Source organism: Haliotis asinina, chromosome 10, assembly GCF_037392515.1.
Source record: "Haliotis asinina isolate JCU_RB_2024 chromosome 10, JCU_Hal_asi_v2, whole genome shotgun sequence".
Lineage (NCBI taxonomy): Eukaryota > Metazoa > Mollusca > Gastropoda > Lepetellida > Haliotidae > Haliotis > Haliotis asinina.
Window position 1 is genome coordinate 39,930,279 of NC_090289.1, and position 25,319 is coordinate 39,955,597.

At 40.4% G+C, this 25,319-nt stretch overlaps 1 protein-coding gene across 1 annotated transcript in view; it reads right to left on the reverse strand.

The window, feature by feature from the left end:
* LOC137298691 (cardioacceleratory peptide receptor-like) overlaps window positions 1-25,319 on the reverse strand; it is an 82,360-nt gene that overhangs the window by 37,169 nt on the left and 19,872 nt on the right. The window contains exon 2 of the mRNA XM_067830972.1: window positions 6,791-6,929. Within this exon, the coding sequence (XP_067687073.1) occupies window positions 6,791-6,929 (139 nt within the window). The remainder of the gene's footprint in view (window positions 1-6,790; window positions 6,930-25,319) is intronic.

The following is a 25,319-nucleotide window of genomic DNA, read 5'->3' on the forward strand; positions in this document are numbered from 1 at the left end:
ATTTTAATGTGTCGGCACAGATATCTGTTTTGTAGTTTACTTAAACAAGAAACAATAAATTTTACTGAGGCCATAAGTAAACTTTGGACTTTGTTGATCTCGAATAATTAGTACCCCGATCTTGATACTTTTAATATAAAACATGGTATCACAGACTGGTTTCAGGGCACCGATATATGGCTGTTACAAGCGTGTGGTGTGGAAAACAACAGGAAGAAGACGTGCATAGGCTCCCACACTATGCCAATCCCAATTACATTACAAATTACTTATCTTCTTGTACATTGGCGAGTCTTAATTAAATCACTTTGGTTTGTAGACTATATTATTGTAGAGGACAGGATGGAATGATAACAAACCCACGCTGATGACTTTACGTGAAGCAGAAACGAGTTTGTAATGTGACAGATAAAAACACACTTGTTTCCAGGGCCACAAAAACAACACAAACAACCCAAACGCAAGATAATACATCTGATAACCCATTGTCATTTCAACCGCAGGGCAGTGTTGCAATTATACATGGTGTTACTACTGGAGTGACAGTCTGGTGCTGATCGATAAGGGAGGGTTAGCAATCATAATCCAGAACTGAATGAGAGCCTGAAAATCTATGCTGCGCTTCATGAGGAAGTGGCTACTCTCCTTGTTACTAACATACAAGTAATCAGGCGACATATTGATGGTAATTACTGTAGGATTACTAAGACGCCGGTTGATGCTGGGGATAAGGTGGATATCCTTGAAGCGATCATGGCTTGACCATTGAGATAAGGCTGCGGCAGCTGGCCAATACTTGATGGACATGCTGGTGACAGCTATTATTGTCAATGAACATATCTAGACATGAGTATTAGTGTAATGAGCACAACGAGGGGCAGTTCGTGGAGAAGCCACCTGTCCTTGAACTGAACACGAGAACTGTATTAATGCGACATACTGGCGTGATTAAGCGTAACGATGGAACCTTTGGAGACGTTTTTCTCTCATTTTATACCCGTTATCGATTCTTTTGGCATTGCGGTTGTTAATATGGTGGGGGTTAAGTTCTGGCTTAGTGTTTGTTGCGGATGTCACCACTACAGGCAAAGGTGCGGTGTGTTGGTACGTTGAGAGTTTTGTGCGGTGCGGTGCGGTGCAGTGCGGTGCGGTGCGGTGCGGTGCGGTGCGGTGCGGTGCGGTGCGGTGCGGTAGTATCATACGAAGTGGTATGGTGTTGAGTGGTGTGACGCAGTGTGGCGTAGCGCAGTATGGTGCCTAGCGGTGCAGATGATTGTTTAACAGTACTTTATTTAGACGTGCGTTGCGTTGCGTTGCGTTGCTTTGTGGTGCAGTATGGAGTCTAGCGAGTTTTGTTGAGCAGTACGTTATTTAGAGCTGCGGTACGGTGGTGTAGGGTGCGATGCGATGTGGTGCAAACATTATATGAAATGATCACTTAAAAGCAGTAAGAACACCAAGCGATCAAATTTAGTAAATCTGACATAGAGTTACAATGATTTACAACAGTCGTAGTTCTAACATTGCCACATGAAATTGGGCCTTTAGTCATTATCACACCATGCTTTCATGTTATTACTTTCAAGATTCATGCATGTGATATTTTGTACCACATACCAAGAACAAGGCATGGACCGTATAAAGAATAGTGCAAACCTAGACATGTAACAACAGAGTGCGTTGAACTTGCTTTTGTCCTGTATATTGGTGAAGCGATAGGATTGGTTCATAACGCCTAAGGCTGGAGCTCGATTCCCTGCTTTGGTAATAATTATTGATGCACTGTATCTGTCAAAGGTCATTACTTGATTAGCGCTCCACGAGGCCAGGGTTCAAGAGGGCATAGATTCTGGATAGGTGAGAAATGGGGTTTAACGTCGTACTTTAGAATTTTCGCTCATACGACGTGCGTGTGTGCGCGTACGTGCGTGCGTGCGTGTGTGTGTGTGTGTGTGTGTTATCCTTAAGATTTAAGCACTTTTATAATGCTAGCTCACTGAGATACAAAGCCGCAGTTAGACATTATACGACGAGCGCTAGGCAGGGATCGAACCAGCGACTTTCCGCGCTGTCCGGAGATGGTTAGATTCTGGATAGAGTAATATCATGTGATCACGCTACAAAGAGGCGGTTGACGCGTCGTGTGACCCTTTCTGTGATCATGTCTTTGGTTGCCACAAATCAAGTACTATATTTAACGTCTTTATGATGCGGTCGGAGATCGAAACCGCGACTTTTCGGTCTCTGGGCGGGCGCTCTTACCACTACACCACGGAGGTGGTTAGATTCTGGATAGAGTAACATCATGTGACCACGCAGTTGTACAAAGAGGCGGTTCATGCGTTGTATAACCTCCTCTGTGACCATGCCGTTGGCTTTCACAAATCAATTTCAATTTATTGTGCAACAGTTATAAACGAAAAGGTTGGAAACGACAGATCATAATTATTTCATCATTTATGGAACATGACCCGGAATCAGAGAGAAATGTTTCTCGTTTTTTCTTCTCACTTTTATTGATATGAAATTGAAGCTTTTGGATGTTGTCTCAGGGGTGCAGTGAAAAACTCTGAATCAGTTTCCATGTTCACTTGTTGCATTTATAGCGAGAGCGACAATCTGGAATATGTGTTTTTCTACAATTTTCATCAAACATTCGGAAACACGTTTTTCTTTTATTTCGAACGCGTTTGCACGAAACATGATAAACATCTTTGCCATCTGCCAATGAAACAGCAGGCTTGCAAAGTTTCTATTGGATTAAGGAAATACACGACAACAATGAACAAATGTGATTAACCTATTTATTGTTTCAGATCGACAAGAGAGAAATTTGAAATTGAAGTGAGAATTTGTTCGGGGTCTTTTTAAATAAATTTAATTTTTAATTTCTTATTCCTTTTTGTACATTTAATTGATGTACCTGTGTAAATATTTCAATATACAAGTCTTTCATTACCAAATCCTTTTTCGCAAGTAAGTGTCGCTGAAAGTGAGTGCGTTAGTTTAGTTTTTACGCCGCTCTCAACAATATTCTAGCCATGTGGCCGCGGTCTGTTAGAAATCGAGTCTGGACCTGACAATCCACTGATCAACAGCATGAGCATCTACGCTGTTGGGATGCGAACCTGACCACCCGATACCGTTAGTCGCCTCTTCCGACAAACATGGGTTTATTACTATAGATCTGTTCCAGCCCTGATCATCGTGGACCCGGCTGAAAGTGAACTTGCTTTAAAATAATCTCGCACACACGCATGACCTACAGGTTTTGTTCGATCATTTTGACCTGATTAGTAAAATCTTCTTAAACCCATATACAACAAACACAACAGCATTTCTCTTTCGAAAGAAAATAACAAAGAACGTCTCTCATTGACATAGTTTACGTGAGTGACAATCACTACACCACTGATTTGATCGATTTGACTCCAGAAAGACGTGACGACATAAAGCCAGTTTGGTAACTGGCTGCATTCCTCAAACCAATTTGGCTCCAGTGAGCTTCCATACTACTCATTTAGATGCATGGATCGCCGGACGCTGTTTGCAATTTGTTCAAGTATGAACCGGAATATCCTACAAAGCGTGTCACGAAATGAGACATTTGGACAAAGAAACACTTGCTTGGTTAATGTTGAGCAGATTTAAAAGGCTTGGAATGAAGCATAGGGCAAAACAGGGTGAGGAAGCGCTGGTTTAGAGATGCAATGCCACCATTTATGTATTTACTGGAGGAACACAAATTAGAAGTAGGCTCCAGTGATATGTTTGTGGTTTAACGTGTGAGTAAGGAGAGGCTTATACATGAACTGGGGTATTGTCTTGGATTGGATGAGCATCAGTCCTTGACGTCAACGAATGTCAGGATTTGGCGCGCCAATCAGTGGATGTTGTAGACGAATAACGGTTCTGTGATGTGCTGATTGAAGTATAGGATCAAGTTCTGTTTTTTTTCGCAGGCGAGGGCATATAAAACAGATTGACACATATTTATTGCATATTCCGGATTGTTCTGTTCAATAAACCAAATTACGATCGATATACGCGCGCTATCACTTTAGCTTTGAACCAATTCAAAGGGGTAGTTAAATACAATTGGAGATTAATTCAGTGAGCGTTGCGTTACGAAATTGTAGCTATCACCATTTCATGTTTTAGTCATGACACAGCAGTATTATTTACAGTAGGTGTATGGGTAAGTGAGTAAATGAGTGAGCGAACGAACACAATTTGTATGTGAACCGATGTTTTCTTAAGTGTTTACATAACTCACTAGCTGACAATAGTAATTAAATGAGCAATCTAGCACATGTTGAATAAAAACACTGATGAACCACAGCTACGGTAGAAGTTAAAAAAGAAAAGTATTTTCCATTAACGACCGGCAATTTTCCAACATGTGTTACACGAAAGAAAAGTCAACGCAACAATAATGATAAAAATAAGCAATATGAAAAAGACAATGAGCATAAGAAAAGCCAGATTTAGGGATATCAACTTCTTTATTGTGGATAACACAATGTTTCGAAGCGTGTGCTTGCTACATTATCAGGTTGTGTTATCCACAATAGAAATTAAACAATCAGCAGTATATGAAAAAAAACACTCATTTCATTCCAACCAATGACCCCCAAAAGCTCTGACAGCAGTTGGGCAGTGGGGTAGCCTAGTGGTAAAAGCGTTGGCTCGTCACGCCGAAGACCCGGGTTCGACTCCCCACATGGGTACAATGTGTATCCAACGCCGTGATATTGCTGGAATATTGCTAAAAAGCGGCGTAAAACTAAACTCACTCACTCTGACGGCAGTTATGCATGATGCGGCAACACCCTCTATTGCTAAAAGGGATGCCGATTACCATATTGATTCTAGGCGTGTTGGGCCGGATTGGGTCAGCAGCTTATCAATATGTCAAAGAAATTTATATGATAATAACTCCTACATAATAATGCAGATATTTCTCCGAGGGCCGATCTAACGTGTGTAGGGAGAATGGACTTAATCACAGTAATTATTAAGATCACTTTCATGTCGTGTTGATAATAGGTTCATTGGCATTCACTATTCAGAGAGATTGGTATCGAGTCCCTGGCCAAGGAAAATGACCGATAAGACTTAGTGGTCAGACACTTTGTTTATGAAATAATAAGTCATCTTCTATAGCGCATTCTCCAAACGCCAAGTGATTGCTCGCTGCGCTTAATCAGAATCTAATTCTTGTTACCCCGGGTAACCCAAACTGCCTGTTAGGCGCTAGGGGGCTCACATGAATTTATCAACCGGGTACCCATTTTATGCTGGGTGAACAGAGTCAATTTGGAACAAATTCACTTGCCTAATGTTTGACCATATGTATCTCATATGGTTCGTTATGGGGCAGGACTGGCGTCCTAGAAACTCTCAGGAGTCAAGCTGCCAAGCACTTCACCTATCCAGGGATTGTCCGAGCTCGACGTTGCTAAACTTCAACTGCTTCGTGACCTGAGCACTGTGCACAATACCATATGCCACCACACGTGACACCTTCAAATGGCAGCAGTGAAGGTGTCCCCTATTTTGACAGGATATCACAGAATTCAAGGAAAGTATTTTGAGATGACTGATGAATTATCACTCGTCACGAGGCATTTGAAAATATCAATATAATTTTTACACAACATTTTCTGTCGGTTAAACATTTATATTATACAAAGCTTAAGAGTAATCGATTAGAATGTGTCACAGCGTATCATTTAAATTTCTAAGAGCTTTGACAAGTTAGTACTTTACAATTTGTAAAGTGTTTAGGACATCTCACCCTGTTTAGTCATCTTGCGAAATATACGTCAATTATTAAGTTAAGTCTTTTGTGCATAAGGTTGTGGAATTCATCCTCAATTACGTAAGTGCTCGTGGTAAATTATCGTTTTGGCTTGTTTCTATTTGTAGTTTCTAATGTAAAATACAATAAAGGTCTAGACGTTTGTTGAATGTGGGTAGTAAATTTTCTGCACTGGTCATCATTGCAAATGAGTGTTCATATATCATGTTGGACGGCAAGATATTTCTGGAGTGGGTGAAAAATGGATTGGTACATGCTTTTCCTGTCAGGCCCCTTATTATCACGAACCGTGTGCGAGATTCAGAGAGCAAGGCCTCAACGTGTAATGGCATTAATGAACTATGGTGACGTGGCTGCAATGGCTAAATGAAACCTTTTGTTCCAGGACAACACACGAAGCTTCAGATCCGCTGAGTAGCTAGCACACCGGTCAACAACGGCGTGTACCATATGGCACGCGCAGGACGTGTTTGCCCTGTTCCTTCTTCCGTTGTGCCCCCTCCGTTAAAGGTATCAGCTTGTGATAAGTATAAGCACACTAATGAAAACAAAACAAAACAACAACAAAACAACAACAAAAAAAGAAAAGATATTGTTGGGTATTCGTTTAAATTCAATTCCTTAAATACAACTTCTACCGGTATTTCTCGCTGATCGAAATGTTTGCATTTATGCTGTCATCTGGATCGGTCATTTAGCATTGTGACAGGTGTTGTTCGTGTAGCACAGAAGCCCTTCGATTTCAAACGTAAAGAAAAGCAGCAAGACCTATTCCATATCCTTTACAAATCTCTGCTATTGAGAATGTGTTTATAAAACACATACACAGATATTTAAAACAATGATGATATCAGATGTGCTGTCACACCCTGTCGACCGCACCTGTTACAGACATATGCAAAAGTGTTTTCAGAATAACAGATTGAAAACGCCACCCATAACAGCCTATGATGGCTAATTCCTTACCTGCAATGGCCAAATGCATTATGAAGAAGTTCATCCGAGTCTTTCGTCCATTTTTGGACAGTTGTATGGCAGCAAGGACGCACAAGTTGCCAATAACGATGAAGGCGAGAAGCATAGACACCAGCACCAACTGGGGTGCCTGCAACATAACATAGATAATATGGTTTTTATATATACATGTAGTTAAATATTTCGGATTAACAATACGAAGTAAGAAAGGGTGAAACTTCAACCTCATATTTACAGACAGAAATGCTTCAAGATCGTGAAAATGATATCTATAAACATTGTTTTTAGATAGTTTTCTGTATTATTGTCATATCATATCTGAAACACTTTTAAAACAACCATTAAAATAGAAATATTTTGTAAAATTGTCACCAAAATTAAACAAATGTTTAAGAATTCAGACATGAAAATTTACAAATACAGCTGTCATTTACAATTACTGATAAACTTGTTTGTTTTGTCTTTTGAACTAAATTCAGTCTGTGTATATCGGTCCAGTATATTTATTTCATTTATCTAAGATGTGTAGATGATACATTTTCGGAGCATTTTTCTCGTCCTTCCTACAAATTATAAAAATAAGACCTTGAATGTAAAAACGAACGTTAAAAGATAATATACGTATATTTCATCAATGCACTTAAAGAACGAACAGATTGTTATCACTACCTAGATTAGCTTACGTACGTGAATGCGTGATGTTTTTAAACATTGTAGCAACAATACACATACTTTGTGTGAAAGAAGAGGTGATGTAAAACTAAATTGTCACGCCACTTTCGTTAAACTCACTGCAGAATAGAGCCGTGATGTGACACCGAAACACTGCCACGATAGCATCTCTTTACATTAAAGACAAAGAATCCCACACGCTCCAATGGAAAGGGCAATGAGGTGCCACTTTTATACTTCGATAAAGGAAAAAGAGGTGTTAGGTCCGAGAATTTTAGCATTACCAAGCATCAGGCTCAGCATGGAATTTCTTACCTTTCGTTTTCTTACACCCCCAATTTGACATCCATAATTTTCAGTAAGATACCTCAAAGACCACAAAGTATAAAGATTGAGTTGTATCCTACTCACATAAAGGTAAAACAAAGGATATACAAGAACTGGGAATTTATGAGTAAAGGAAAACACGAATAACTTGAATTTTTAATATCATGGTATTATTTCACTATTTCCATGACACCTACCTACTACGGTCCATTGTTATCGTTGTCCTGGAGGAATTTGAATAAGTTGTTTCAAAGGCATTTAGAAGTTGGAGGAATCAAACTAAAAGTGCTTTATGGTTCAACTTCTTTATTATACAAGGTCACAACGTTTCGAGACAGATTCTAGTCTCTTCTTCAGGTGAAGTGAGGGTAAAACTAAAGGGTTGTAGTATATATACACATAACAGTAGACTGATAACAATGGGTAACAAGATATACAGGTTTCTATTAACTGATGTACAGGCATAATAAAGTATAATAAAGTATAATAAAGTACAGTATAATAAAGAAGTTGAACCATAAAGTACTTTTAGTTTGGATTTGAATAACTCTTCATATCACATCCACATTTAAGTGTAACTCAGAATGAGGGGTGTGCGTAAATAAAGGTAAGGACGTATACCTATATATTCCATTGAAGCACCGACTTAGAAGTGGCTTCATATCATTTAGGCAAAAGCGATGTTGACAAAAATATATTTGTTGGAGGTTAGTATTTGGTAACATTTTATTTTGAATCTAAATGGATCAACTGCCCACATGAATTTAAACAATTATAGAAGGGATATATGTATTCAATTTAAAAATATATTGGATTGATTGACCAGCTCGTCAACACTGCAGTAACATCGGTTTCTTTTCGACGTATATAAAACGAAAGCATCGAAATCAAAAACGTGACTTGAAATAACTAAGGTACCATCATGTCTGCCCAGCATATGGACATCAGACGTCATCTGCGCATTTAAGAAAATTGGGTTTCATTAAATATTATCATCCAAAGTATCAGTTTCCCGCGTCACTAGGAGGACATTATCGGCACGGATGATGAGAAGGAGCCGGATGATAGTTGCAGACTTGTATTGTCTGAGATAATACGCTAGTACCGCACTCCATCTATGGCTAATGACTAGAGGATGGGCGTCTTCCTGTAGGGTGGTCAAACTAGATGGCAGACACAGTCGTGGCATTAATGAAATCAACACCCACAACTTGATTTCAATAGTGTGCCCGTTTCACGTTAGTTCTGCCTATCCTGTGTTGTTTATTGCTCAAGCTTCAGTAATGTCAGACATTAAAGTAGGACGTAATTATATATTTTGCAATGCATGTGTTAGTGAGTCTGGACCAGATAGTTCACTGGCTAATGACTTAACAAGGAAACAGGTTACGATGACTCACAATAAGATTATGTTAAGTTGAGTTGGTTCTTACGAAATTCTTGGTAATTGAAAGTGCGTCCTCATTTTAGGGGGAGAATATTTTAAGCATTGGGTAATAAATACGTAATACCTTTTATTGTGCCTTAGTAATACTTGTTATATTTTGGATTACCCTTCTCAGTGAATACGGATTCTATATAGATTAGCACTTGTCAGAGGGGTACTGAAAGAACGTGACTTAGGCGTTATCTGATGTGTCTCTTCTTCAATTGTAAATTAAAAATGAAATCCCCAACATTTTTAAAGTTAGACTATTTGTACAATGTTTGTCTTCGTAGAGCTGTGATAGCCTTGGGGTAGCCTTGTGACTAAAGCGTCCACTCGTCACCCTGAAGAACTCGGATGGATTCCTCACACGGGTACAATGGGTGAAGTTCCTTTCCGGTGTCCATCTAGCTGGATCTGCATATTTAGTCCCGGGTCCCCTTACGGGTACAATGTGTGAGTTCATTCCTAGAGTTTCCCGCAGTGACATTGTTGGATATTGTGGAATAAAACAATGCTCACTCCTCCGTCTGATGACGTTATGTCAGTGTAAAGGCACTGCGCAAGAGTGTACTCAAATCTCCAACAGAGTGGACCTAAGGACCATGTACTTTCAAACACAGACAGGAAAACTACAACCAATTCTTCTTCATGTCATCTGCATTAACGTTACCTTAGCTCATTCTCACGCAACAAGGGGACATTTGCCGCTATTTCCTACCTCCAATTTATGTCCTTTCTCACAACTGTCTCCTCAGACTTCTCAAAAGGTACTTAACCTATAAACAAGGCAAACGTTCAACGAGTCGGGAAGCCTCGCCACAGGCCATTGAGTTGATGACCATTTCTAGCTTGTAGCGTCGTAATGACAAATACATTTACAGGCTTTCAGAGAGTATATGAGTGTTATCACTTGCATGCTGAATCTTTATTAGGTCGTCTGCCCTGCTGAGTAAATATTTTCGGTTGACGTACTTGCTCCGGGCATTGGGTACAAGTTTAGATAGGTGGTGATCAAAACTGATGGTAGGTCGTATTGATAAATTATACGGTTTACTTTGATGGAGTATGTCAGATTCAATTCTTGAACAAGGGACAAGGGCGACGAGAACCCGAGATGGCACTCCTTTCGTTGCGTCTTTTCCCATAACTCAGTCGGCCATTTTCTTTGGGAATTGGAACTCTGAGATGACGCGTGGTCATCGTATACCGGGACTTAATTTAACCCTTGACCTCATTAGAACGTGAATGTCACGTGCCCTTAGCATTTCTGTCAAGCTTAGTGGACGCATATTTCAAAGGTGCCGACAGTTCTTTTATCAGGCAATAGCGTATACGGTTTGCACAATGTCACACTGTATTGAATTCACTGCGCTATTCTAGTCTGCCCCTCCTAATCTAACATACCCTCTGCACGCTAAATATCAGTGACTAATATTACAAGTCAGCCAATACTTCCGTTTTGTAAGATGGCAACAACTGTCTACCATACTGTGCGCCATAATCAACTTTGTTTGTCACCTTGACCAGGTAAATGAACTATGCAACGTCCTGCGTGCGCGCGTCTACGTACAGTATATTGAATACACGGATGCAGTTGTCGGTGGTTATATCCTCATTGAAAAATGGTGTCACCATCTACCATACGACGCATCCATCTTGGTTACACTTTCTCTCTCTCCATCGTCTCTCATCTCTTTCTCCTCATTCTATCTCTCGCTCCCTTTCTCTTCTCTTTATCTCTCTCACTCTTCAGTCATTTGTCCCATCCTCTTTCTTACTCTACCTCTTCTCTCGCTCCTTATCGCTCTGTATTTCTTTCCCTCTCCTCCTCACTCTTTCTCTCTCGCTCTCTCCTTTCCTCTTTGTTATCCTGTCTCTTTCCTTTCCATTTCTCTGTCCCACACTCTTTATCTCTCGATCCCTCTATTTGTCTATTTCTTCTCTCTCCCCCTCTCTCTGTCTCTCTCTCCCTCTCTCTTTCTCTCTAAATCTCTCTCTCCCTCTCTCTCTCCCTCTCTCTCACTCTTTCTCTCTCTCTCTCTCTCTCTTTCTCTCTCCCTCTCTCTCTGTCTCTCTATTAAGTACCGCGGAGGAGGGCTTTACTCATGTAGGTAGATATCAGTCTCATCCATCCCGTTATTAGCTAAAATTGCCAAATCACGCCCAGCAGCTTGAGCTCATTTCCAAACGTCAATGTGAAGATTTTACACTGCGCCTGTCTACAGAACGCCCCTCAATAGTGGCCCCGGGGACACCACTTGGTAAAGTAGTTAGCCGTGCATTTCGGTCAAGTTATCCCAGATTGTCGTACCAGGATTATTGGTAATACTTTTACGCTTCACTCAGATTTGTATCCATCCATAAACACCCCTCGGCAGCCCTTGAACAGACCGCCGCTATCACTGCAAGAGCCTCTTGAATGAAGACGTCAACATGTGTACGATTGCTACGTTCAAGTCTCAGTTACTAAATAAATAAAAAACACAAAACTTTTTTGTCCGCAATAAAAGCAAGGACATTTCCTCTAAAAGCAAAGTTCATTGAAGGGTTTAGTGTATCAATAGTATTTGATGAGTCTCTTTGAAACGGCGACGGCAGTGAATTTTGTCACTGAAATTAGTACATACTCTCCAGATATCTACCATAAAATATTAATAAACATTTGCTTGGATTTCGTTATGTAGTCTACACTACTGGAGAACATGCTCTGTGATCAAATCACTTGAGAATGCACTTACGTACATTTGATGATCTAACCCTTATCTGACAACTATTGATCCATGCATGTGAGGACGCATTCAGGTAGATTTGATTGACTGTATTGGCGTTTATGAATGAGTGGTGAGAAGCTCAATACACAAAATGCATGAATGTCCATGAGAATGATTGAGTAGAGGTGCAGTAACTAACTGATGGATGCATAAAGGTAAAGATTAAACGAACGGTGTTGCACGATCAGCTGATTCATCAAGCAGTGACTGGCCAATGTCATGAAGAGTTTGTGGGCGATGGCACTTAGGTTTTCGGCGTGACCAGCGAAGGCTTTAACCGCTAGGCGACCCATCGCCCTTGCTGTCGTGGAAGTGAGTTCAGAACCATCACCACAGAGTGCCAGATGTTCAATTTAACCCCGTGAATCTGCCGGTTAAAGCTGGTCATTAGCAACCCATGTCGCAGGAGGCTACTAACGGGACCAGGTGGTCAGGCTTGCTGACTGATGCATGTCAATGCTTCCCTTTTACATAGCTCGAAACATGTGTCAAACATTTGATTACCTGGTTCAAATTCCTTTATTTAAAGTTCACTGTCATGTTACTGGAATATCGCTGGATGCAGATTAAAAATGGTAAATTGAACAAGTCAAGACTTTGATTACACAACTGTCTCGTTTCCTGCTAACTGGGTTCCGTCCTATTGAGCTTAGTACAAAAGCCAGTCCAAACGTTTGAAAACCAACTCATTCAACTGGATATAGGATATTAATCAATAGGATACTAACAGGATATTAGTCAGTATTATTTGATAATCTAATCACTTACATATTGCAACACTACGCGCCTTCTAATCAAACACGTCGCGCAGCGTGCTGTGTCGTGCAGCATGCCCTGACAAACAGAAATCTGGAAACCATGGAAACCTGAAAACGGGGCTCGGCCGCTAGAAAACGTTTGGCGGTCTGATATTACGCAATTATATGTTACAAAAATACACTTAATATGTAGAAGGAACACATAACAGGTGTAACCAGTAAGCCAGGTGAATTGTAAGACCTCTTCTGAAAGGGCCAGCCTGTGACGTCCGAGTTAACGCGACATGCAGCCTGTACCTCGACATAAAATGTAAAAATACGATTTCATTCAACTTTTTACTAAGATCAATTTGGAAAAAAACATTTTCTTATGAAGCAAGGAATTGGAATTCTGTGTAACCATACTTGTTTGTTGCGTCTCTTTTCACTTTCACTGGAGAAAATTCGATTCGGAGGAAAATTTGGTCATTGAATAGGTTTATGAAACTCATGTTTCGGTTTGGACTATTTGAGCCATGAATTATGCATTACGATTTATCTTTGGTGATTGCCGTTAGGCATATACAGAGGGGCTCGTCAGCAGGCATGTAAGAGAGTTGTGCTCTTCTTCTCGGACTCTACACATGTCAAAACATTTAGGTCCACTTTTCATCTTACGTTGTCGTATCCAGGCTTGGACATTGTCTCTCCAATCCCAGACTGATCTCTCTCTCTCTCTCTCTCTCTCTCTCTCTCTCTCTCTCTCTCTCTCAACTGTTGAGACTGCCTTCCAGAAAACAGGAAATCAACTTTCTATTGCAAAATACCTTGTTCTTCTAAAGAGGTCAGTGTGTTACGATGCCGAAGAGCTGAGTCACTCTGTGGAAGCTGGCAAACTTACAGACTGCAGGTGCCCTTTCGTATGGACCACGTGCCCGAAGCTAGTCATGAGATGATCAGATTTAAGATGAGCAACTATCTAGCGCAAAGGAAAGACTTCAGACACTGCCCGTCAAATATTGCCGACGTAATCAGGTCATCGCTTCCGGCACTGGCCTACTGTCTGCAAGTGCTTCCGGTATCTACCAAGATGGCGGACAGGTTCTAATTGCCGTGTACTCGGTGCTCTGTGCCTACAGGTAGTACATGGAGACGTCGCTACGTTTGATGACCTTGTTATTGGGTGTCCAAGGAGCGGTCGTCGCGAAGCATGAGCTATTAGGGATGGTGACACAAAGCGATACAGAATGTTCGTATGGCACTGAGACTTGGCAACTAAACCACTCCCAACCCTAAATGTGTCACGCCATTAGTGGCCGTGACATTTAGTTGATAACTGTCCATCAAGGCAAACATAAAAATGAGGTATTTGGAGTTATCACTAATGGAGGTTGGCTTCTGGGTAGTCCTATTGAAACGGTTAAAGTCTCCATTGTCAAGGACGTTAAAAGGTCATGGTCGTGACCGTAAGCAAGTCCGAGGTTTGATGGATTTCGCCCCTGTGAACGGGGTTAAATAAATGCTATACCTGCTGAATCAGCAGTTCAAGAAGACAATCCGTTGATGGCATGTTAAATACCTGAATCTAAACAAAGAAACTGCCGAAGCAAAGTTCAACGTTCAAACGTTAACGTCAAAATGGTTTTGAAGGAAGAGTGTGTTAAGTATTTACCCACCAGAACGGTCTAACTCCCTCGTAGAACATATAACAACCTTCGTATTATCACCACACAGTTTTCATTTCCTGTTACTACAAACACCTTGTGCTGAAGTGAGTGAGTGTGTTTAGTTTTACGTCGGTTCAAGCAATATTCCACCAATATTACGACGGGGGACAAAAAATAGATAAACCAATAATTAAAATATTAATATTTCAGTGGGTTTGTGCTTGAGGCACTAACCCGATGAAACGGATCAATCCTGCCCACAAGTTATTTCATACCTGCCAGTTGAATTGATAGTATTGTCTACTTTCAGGTTAGAATCTTCTCTGTTGTCTGGCATATCATGCGTCCTGTATTCATCACAGTTCTGTGAAGCTTTGTTTGTGGCATGAATTATGCATTAGTGATTCAGACGGTAATTAATGTTGCTGATACCGGATAGCGATCAAGACATAGATCGTGACGATAGGATGTCTGCAATCTGATACAAACCTCCTCCCGATATTGTTCATTTATACCAATTCAGTGGTTTTTAGTTCATTGCAGAAAATCTGTATTATATTGTTGAGGGTCTGTTTCCAGAGTCCTTGAAATAGCCGTGAATACGATTATAGCATAAATAAGATATCATTAAAAGGGCGGTTATCCATGAAGACATATCCTTTTACATTACTAGAAATGCTGCGGGGGCCATGGAATGATTGTTTCGCAAAGATGCGGGACATGTGTCGGAAAACAGCAAAGTAAGTCTTGTAACTTGCAGTTTAAAATGATTTGTTTCTTGTTACTAGGAATTCCGAGTCACGTAATGGGATCTGAACCACGAAGGTTCTGATACGGGGTCGGCTGTCCTGTCCACGTGACCAGAGAGGTTATCCCCGTCAACCAGCAAAGTATGGGATGACTCCAACCCTGCTCCACGCTAACTCTTGATCAAGTACTGCTGGCGTGGTCATGTGTGACTGGGTAGGTCTGCAAGGTATTACCGATGTACCGGTATATCGCAATACGCTTTTAAACTATATGCATTGCAAGATATCGGGTAAAGAACATTTATGAAGTTTTTGTAATAATCTTTACGGTTTCAATTAAAATACACACACATGTTTATTCACAATAGATGTTTTCATTTGTTGTTCCATAAAAGTGCATTCTGTAATACACTAGAATACTTTTATAACGAACTCATATATATCGAACTGACGGCTATAGCAAACTGTTTTAAATGTCCCGAATTAACCTCTGTATATTATCATATAAAAACGTCGTGAATAACGAATTCGCTTAATGGCTATAGCGAACTGATATGCAATCCCCGCGAGTTCCAGGTAACATCAATTAACGGTGTGAATAACGAACGGAGCGAACTGTACTATAAATTGTATGAAAAGGAAAATAGTATCGTTGACTATGCAACCTAACATTGAGATTGCTGTTATCAGAACCATAACATATATCTTTCAGGAGTTGTGATATAGAAAATAGGACTGATATGCACAATTAGTGCCACTCACTCTCAAACACATGAAGTGCCAATATATCGCAATACGGGTACCTATATCGCTATATATCGCAATACAATGGCAACACACACCCCTATGAGTGAGTACCTTTAGTGTTACACCACTTTTGGCAATATTCCTGCAGTATCACCGGGGACACCAGAAATGGGCTTCACACACTGTACCCATGTGGGGAATCGAACCCCGGGTCTTCATCGTGACGACTTTGATTTATGTTATCAGACCGAATAACTACCTGTTATCTTGGTGCACTGCCGTATTCCTTCTTTAATGTAACCTAGAGTCTCGGTATGGTGGGGACACACCCAGGTTCATAGTTAGTTGAGATTCGAACCAGTAATCAGCGGGTCCAAGCTCAACCTGTCACCTGTTCCGGGAATTCCGGAATCTGGACTACTGGGCTACAGTTAACTATTTCTGACACTTGATTGAACAGTAAGAAGTCCCAGGAGTCTTCGAAATATTAAAATCCAGTTTCCTTGTCTCGGAAGAAGATCGATTTGGTGAGCAAATTGGTAACTTTAACGCTGGATTTTTGGGTTATTTTTACATCGTTTGGTGTGTCAGGTTGATGAGGGGCAAACGTGGAATCGAACCCGAGCCTTCGATGTGAACGCTTTAACCTTTGGACTACCCAAGGGCGATGGGGTAGCCTAGTGGTTAAAGCGTTCGCCCAACCACTGAAGTCCGATATAATCCAGGACTTGTAATGATTTATCTTGCTGGCCGGAGACAAATCACTGAATAGGACACAATGTTGTCTTTTTAATAAGAACGTCAGAAACGAAGAAAGCGTCGAACATCTTTAATATTTCAGCAGATATGTAGTCAGTGTGTTCTTTATCTTCGTATCACTGTTTGTAGTTGCTACATAACAGAACGCACATTGGCTAATACTTTGACGTATTGGACATATCGATCCTGTTATTTCCGGATTCCGATTGATAGTTTTTAGACTAAGTTCCTTTGTGTTTCAAAGAACGGAAGAATTCTTGGGATTGGCGTGGTGTTCCCGTACAGTGTTGTCTGTTCATGCAGTGGGAGATTTCATCAATCTCGGAACAATATAGCGTATAAAAGGATATCCAATCGCGTCAACCAACTCAAAGAATTAATATGTATAACAGGATGTTGCGAGTCTACGAACAATTCACCGTGTCAAATTACGTTATTCAGCGTGACCTCAATGTATACTGTTCATGAAAATGGAATGTAAACAATGGGATATGAGTAATGATTTCGGAGTTTATGATGGCATTGTCAAATTGGTTTTTCTGCCTTCAGTTGAAAAATAATTCAGAACTGATTAACCTGAAACTCACAAGAATAGTTTTCATTTGCAAAGAATTAACGACATATTTGATAAGCAAATAAGAATGTAAGTTGGGTTTTAAGCTTGTAAGTGTAACTTATAAAGAGCTTCTTAACTCTTAAGAAATACCATTAATTTCACTTTGCATAAACGTTGGCGGTGGGTTAGACATGTACATGTGGTTAAACCGTTCACGAGTCAGGCCGAAACCCCGGGTTAGACACCCACATGACTACAATGCGAGAAGCCCAATTCTGGTGTCCCTTGCTAAAACCGGCGAGAAAAGTAATCACACTCACTCACTTATTTGAAACCCACAAACAGACGCGTGGCGCAGAAAAAGGAAGGAAAAGTCAGGGACCTGTTTCACGAAACGGGAGTAGCTCTATGATCATCAAAAGCCTGCGTTAAAGTACAGGAGTTACGACCGCTTTGAGTAACTGGATCCGGGACCAACAAGGAATCGTAACCAACATGTTTGACAATCATGTTTGACTTTACAGTTGAACCATCATGTTGACGTCACGCAGGCATTGTGGCACACTCTGAATTAGACACTCTAGCTATTCGGTGTGTGTACGCCTGACCCAGTGGAATGTCAGTAAACAAAATAATAAAGAAAATACATATAAATTGACCATAACATGCTATACATCAGAGAAATCATTTTAAAGAAAGCTGGTTAGTAACGCGAAGATATACCGACATTCTAGCCTCAGTGTGTTAATGCTAATACCGTTAGCGCAGCGTATGCTTACCTTTTTGCGAACACCTGGTGTCATCACTGATTTTAAACGGTCCTTTCGTATGATTTGCACAGTTGACCTTGCAAAAATATTGGTGTCTGTTTATACACCGAGACAAATGGTATATATTTTTGAGAAAAGTCAAACCGGACATATTTTCCCATTTTTTACCAAGATACTAGTTCCCAAATCAACAAAATCCGGTGATTTCTCCTATAAGTAATGCGCATAGAGTTACTGTTACTTTCCGATTGGTCATCCAATATCTGAGATAGAAGAAGAAAACACACAATATATATAACCACATTTAGATGGATGTCACACGAACTAATTGAGGGGCAAATCTAGATCGTGCTGGACAATTATTGAAAAATGTGCCGAAACGGAGAGTGACTCCCTAGTTTCAACCTCCTTTCTCTTACCTCGACATTAAACGATATCGGACAAACATGACTTTGTGTGTATTTCAGATCCACAAACCATAAAGGACTTAGAGATCGCTTATTCAACCATTCCTCAGCACACACAACCATACATCTGACTTGTTCGTGGGTGGTGGGGTAGCTCAGTGGTAGGAGCGTTCGGTCATCATGGAGAAGACCCAGGTTCGATTCCCTACACGGGGCCAATGTGTGAAACCCGTTTCTGGTGTCCCCTGCCGTAATATGGCTGGAATATTGCTAACAGGGGCGTAAAACTAAATCACTCATTCACTTTGATTTGTTCGCACTCTGACATATCAAGCTTCTGTAATTTCCACCATAATTTTCAGTTCTCATTCCACGATCCTGATTATTACATTTTTCGCAAACAATTTCGAAACCCAATTGAGACCACATTGCATCTCATCGCCCCCACTATCTACATCACATATCATCGTAACACTGGTGAAATAACCGTCAAGAACATGTTCATTAACACTCCACGTAACGTGTTAATGGCTTCGCTCTGTTCGATATTAGATTTCACTGAGCGCACGCTAAAACAGCACCTTTTCAGATCGGGAGCTTCCATCACAGGCTGTACGCAGTATACAATCAGTCATTTGTAAATGCATTTTTTAAAAGACGCGTTGCTAGTAGCGTTGGAATCACTGGTAGTAACTCCTCACTGTTGCCTCTAGATCAAGTCACTGGTTGAGTAGGTCGGGTTGAGTAGTGCTACGTGTCTCGTCAAGTTAAATATGGGTCGTTCAGAAGCGCGCATGAATAGAAAGCGTTTTCGTTTGCTGAATAAAATGTATTACCGCTGCAATCATAAAAAAAATCACTTGAAATTTAATAGCGTTTTGGTGGATATAACTCAGTGTTGTGGAGGTACGGTTTGTTCCTTGTGTTGTTCAACAGTTTGACAGCTGTTTGACCGTGGTCTGCCATATTAGAGTCTGGACCAGACAATCCAGTGATTCCACTGTGTACAGTGTGTCGCAAAGATGGATTATGACATGTGTCTACCAAGCCAGTGAGTCAGCCACCCGATTCTGTTAATCTAATTTTACGACATCCATGGGCTGCCGAAAACCTTTTCTAACCCGGATGTTTTGAGGGATGATGAAAGACTGTCAGGGCATGGTCAATAATGGTTAAAGTCCTGAAATTCCAGAAATGGACGAATTTGTCATCTCCCTTTCAAGGAGGGACTCTTCCTATGCTTCATCCCATAACGGCCCCGTGAAGGTCCCGGGGTAGAATAGGCCTTCAGCAACCCATGCTTGCCATAAAAGGCGACTCAGCTTGTCGTAAGAGGCGACTAACGGGATCGGGTGGTCAGACTCGCTGACTTGGTTGGCACATGTCATCGGTTCCCAATTGCGCAGATCGATGCTCATGTTGCTGATCACTGGATTGTCTGGTCCAGACTCGATTATTTACAGACCGCCGCCATATATCTGGAATATTGCTGAGTGCGGCGTAAAACTAAACTCACTCACTCACTCACTCATCCCATAACAACATGTGACATTTTGAGTCTCTCACTTCTCAGTTTAGTGTTGACGATACAATATGCTGTTTAAAGGTAACTGGCAACTAAACCTATTTATTCAAAAAATAATAGGGTCATATGCTAACAACGGACAGAAATGGGTGTGAATCTGTATCGATGGTCCAATGTATCTTCATCAAGAGATAACGTTCGACAATAACATTGTTTTATTGTTCGGAATGATTTTGTTTATTTATACATATTTTTCAGTCTGCGTCCATCGAATGTATCTATAGTCCGATGAGATAGCCGACTAGTCGTTTTAATAAAACGTCCATGTACTGACTCCGGATGATGTACAATCGCAAAATCATAACCGATCTCAATTATGAATTAACATTTTTCCATGTATTTTCACACATACGATAGGTTTACTCTGCGATATTTTTACAGTTACATCTGAGTTCACCAGCCACTATCACGTAAGTGAGGTACGAAGCTCATCTATGGTTTTCCGGCCATGACATGTTGGATTCAGTTGAATCAGCGTAAAACCTTAGGTCATGAACTCCAATAAACACATTTTCACAATCTTGAAATTCATGAAACTCTTCCAAATCATCGACATTTCAGTTTCCCCCACACACATACGTAACCAGGGTCATCATAAAGCCATTCTCCACACAGCGTGTAGTTTTGACACATCTGTGAGACACCGGATACAGACACATGACACTTGCTGAGAGCTAGGATGTAACATGTCGACACAGAACACTGGTTCATTTAACATGGTGCGTTTTGACAGCGTGTACATCTGGGATATAAATGGATCTATACACTGACTATATTACCAACGGAAATACATAAGACACCGTCCTCCGTGTTGCAATATTAACTTTGAAGACAGAGTACTTTGACTGGATATGTTGTGTTCTTTTGTCGTGGATTAAAACAATAACCAGGGTTGAATTCGATCCGGATTCCGGAAACTTGCTGGTGTAGATTTTCTATACACTATGCTAATTACCATGGTCATATACAGACTGACAAAACATACGACGGTTTCTCGTTTGATGAAATCTATGACAACCTTTCGAAGTTTATATTTGGTACACGTTGAATGTTTTTAACTAAATGAAACGCTGTAACTTTAACTAACATAGATTGTATGACTACAGCTTAGTCAGATTTAGCTCAGTTTAAATTAATTAACTGACAGCAGACCCAGACTCATTTATGAGGTACAGAATAGTAAGGAGGCTTTCCATACTTATAATACCAGATTTAGTTTTTAAAGTTAGTAAATATTATGTTTTCAAGTAATTTCACTTGAAATAGAAACGGTGACCTTTACTCTTATTAGTTTGAATTTGCACATATCAATCCTGTTCTTTGTTTGTTGTTTAATGCAGCATTCCAGCTATGTGGTGGCCTTCTGTAAATTGTCGAATCTGATCCAGACAAACCAGTGGTCAACATCATGAGCATCGACCTACGCACTTGGGATACGATCTCATGTGTCAAGCAAGTCAGTGAGCTGACTTCCCGACCGCGCCGTTTGGCGCCTCTTACGACAACCATGGGTTGCTGAAGACTAATTCAAACCCAGACCTTCACTGGCTCTGTTCCAATGGTAAATAATCGAGTATCGACAATCCAGTGACTGCCAGAATGAGCATCAGTGCCCTGATATTCATTAACTTAATCAGTTAGTCTGACCACCTGATCCCGTTAGTTGCTCCTGGAGACAAGACTTTGGACAGTATGTCGGACCAGTATAAACTAACACTAGTTCACGTCATGCATTGAAACAATCCGATCCCCATACATCGACCCCACAGAAGCTGGTACTGAGAATGTCCTCTGCACAACAAAAAGCAACACGTACAATGACCTAATCACCAAGTTTAAAAACTTCATAATCAAACACAAGCAGAAGGGGAAAGTGTGAGACTCAGATATCAGTTTTCTTCAAATTACACCTTTGAAACCGACATACTAACATTACCCTTTCGGGTATTGGATCGATAAATACAACGTGTCAACAGACTACTTTAATGTCCAAACACAGAGGTCCATTTCGATAGGCAAGTAGTAGGTGAACGCATGACCTAGATTCCATCTTGACAACGTTCTGGAACTACTTAGAGGCTTCAGAACTAGACACGACCTACATAGTACCAACCAACACTCAATAACAACAAACATGATCTAAATCCTTGACTTATATACATCAACCTGGTATTGATCATTAGCGTTCATCATCCATTGTGCTTGTCTGGGTCAGTTCGAGCTTATATTCCTTGGAGGATAAGCTGATTAAATAGCAGTTCTTTGACATGATGGACACTTGTCTTTGAAAGGCTCCACAGATACTAAGATGACATGTTTGGCAACATCAGGCAGATAATGTAAGTTCGTTTCAAGAACATATCCTGATAGCAATCACAAATATAGTGTGGTTATTTTTAATAAATGGGAAACTAATAGCAATGTAGCTTCGTTTAGCAGGAAATACATAGGCGATTCCTGGCAATAGACCTCACAGACATTGGATGGTGTCCTAAAGACAGTTCATATGTATAATATGGTTGGTTATTTTTCTGTACTAATTAAACAGTTCCTTGTTTCATTATGTAGTAAGTTTGATTCCTGGAAGTGAGAACTTTAAAGTTCTGAATACGTTTTTCTTGTGTTTAAATATTGATGAAATGATTTTTCATAAATTACATTTTTAACTGGGCTCTTTTGTTCTGACTGTCTGGGGTTTTATCAAATGTTCCAATATTCACTAATTACAAAAATGTTGTGAACTGCTCTGTTGGAGAATGTTGTATGGTTCTGAAACAAATTATAAAACAATATATAGAGTCGGGTGTTTGGGGGAACATCAGTATGTTCAACTAAATACATTAGCTTCAGTCTTGAACAGCGTTATGTACTCCACACAATATAGATAACAGATCCCGATTTCATGTGTTAATACAGGATCAAAGACGCCACAGTTGGGAATGTAGACCAAGAGGTGCGACCCACAATCGGACTGGGTTCCTGATCTGTTGATAGTGGGTTCGATTTTCCTATATTCTGTGTAATCAGGTCTCCCCTAATCGCTCGTGTGTCGATAGCATCCCTGGGCATGTGGGCTTCTTCAAAGTGGTCTATATACTCATGGAAACAAATAAGGGAACATATGAAACTAGAGATGTTCCGTTCCTTATTTCCAGAATTTCAACCACATTGCAGTCCATACCTGGAAAAGCATAAAGGAACACTTGTACTTTCATGTGTTCCCTTATTTCTGTTCTTGAATATATTTCGGCTTTGACCATTCTATGGCAGCCGGATGGCTTTTGAAGAAACTCTATATCCCTGAATATACTTGAAAAAATATGACTGTTAGAAAAGGGAGTGTATGCCAAATAACGAAAATTTGTCAAAAATTAGACGGTTTTGCAACTGTTGACGATAAACATGTAGTTTTTACACACCTAAAAGTCGTGTGGTTAATATTTCTATTCTTGATATTTGGAAACTTGCAGATTTAAATATGAAATTAAATCTAGTAAAAAATGAAGGTTTACCTCTTTTGAGCTATATTAACTACCTAAATATATAAAACCTCTTAAGGAAAAACATGTATAATATCTTTTAACGTTTCACATTCGTAATATTCCTGAAGCGATAAAAAACACAACACAACGGAAGATAAAACAGGTCCATATTTTCACGATGTAGCAAAAATCACAGCAAACTGCTTGTAATCCTAATTTTGTGAGGTCTGCAAGTTTTATGCGTCATTCCACAAGCCGTCAATAAGAAACAGACACGCTGTGTTTTCATGGTGATCTAAGAATCCAGATCACTGAACAGGAAGCTGCATTAAGATCAATCTCTTTCTATGTTTGGTACAGTTTTTTCTCTTAAATAATTCAGAATAAGGCCTTGTATTCTGTCCTCTTATAACTAATGGCGCCATCGTGACCTGTACCAGTTTTGTCGGAGGACATAGGAGCCGCTACGAAACTTTATGCAAAAACCATATTGATTGTACTATCCTTAACCTTTTACGCATGACCACCCGGTGTTCGTACTTCTCGTTGAACTTGCTAGTATAGAAATAGTGTTTAGTAAGTACGATTTATAGACAATGATCTGAATGGATGTCAATGTACGTATCTGTGATGTTGGATGTTTCTGTTTGGTTTAATGAAGTAGTTTTCGTGTTTATGTTTTTTTATTGTGACAGGAGAAGGAAGAAACTCCATTTTTGTATCAAGTCAAAGTAGGACAAAGGTCGAGTACTTTGAAAGACAATGCTTAATAGCATGGTTAACTGGTCACATAAATCTCCACTTGACACGTTGTTTTGTTTCAGCCACTGTTACCGGTACAGGTATGCTGTTACAATAATGAGTCATACTATTTATTTGGAATCGTATTCATTTTAGACAGACTCGAGCCATTATTTCACAGACACGAATTCATGAGACAGATATACTATCAAAGTATCAATTGACTCTCACTATCGGTCGTCGCACGAGATGACGAACTCGTGCCATCAGTTGACAGACACATTATATCAATTGTGAGACCCGCGCCATCAGTGGACAGACACCCGATATCAGTTAACAGACACGCGATGTCAGTTGATAAAGCCGCTCCATCAGTTGACAGACTCGCACCATTAGTGACAGGCATGCGATGTCAGTTAACAGACTCGCGATATCAGTTAACAGACTCGCGATATCAGTTGACAGACTCACGTCATGAGTTGACAGCCATCAGTTGAAACACACGTCAAACTAATACAGTAACTAATATGGCGAAATATGATTGACTGTGTTTGATAACAGTAACACATGTAAATGAACTGTATCCTACTAGTGAGTGAGTGAGTGAGTTAAGTTTTACGCCGCACTCGGCAATATTTTCCAGCTATATGATGGCGGTCTGTAAATAATAGAGTCTGGACCAGACAATCCAATGAACAACAGCATGAACATCGATTCGCAACACTGGGAACCGATGACATGTGTCAACCAAGTCAAGGGAGCATGACCACCCGATCCCGTCAGTTGCCTCGTACGACAAGCATAGTCTTTATGGCAAGCATGGGTTGCTGAAAACCTATTCAACCTCGAACCTTCAGGGGTCCTAGAAATATTTGTGCATTCGGTGTTATTTCGCAAAGGCCAGGGTTAGAAGGTTAGCTCATGGTCTTCAGCAAGCCTTGCTTGTCGTAAAAGGCGATCAAAGAGATCGGGTGTTAGGACTCGTTGTTTGTTCAATGTTATTGTAACAGATCGATGTTCAGGATGGCAACCATTGTATTATATGGGCCGGGCTCAATTACGGGCGGATCCTCGTCATAAAGTTACATGTCTCAATCCAACGTTAAACAATCATCCAGAGC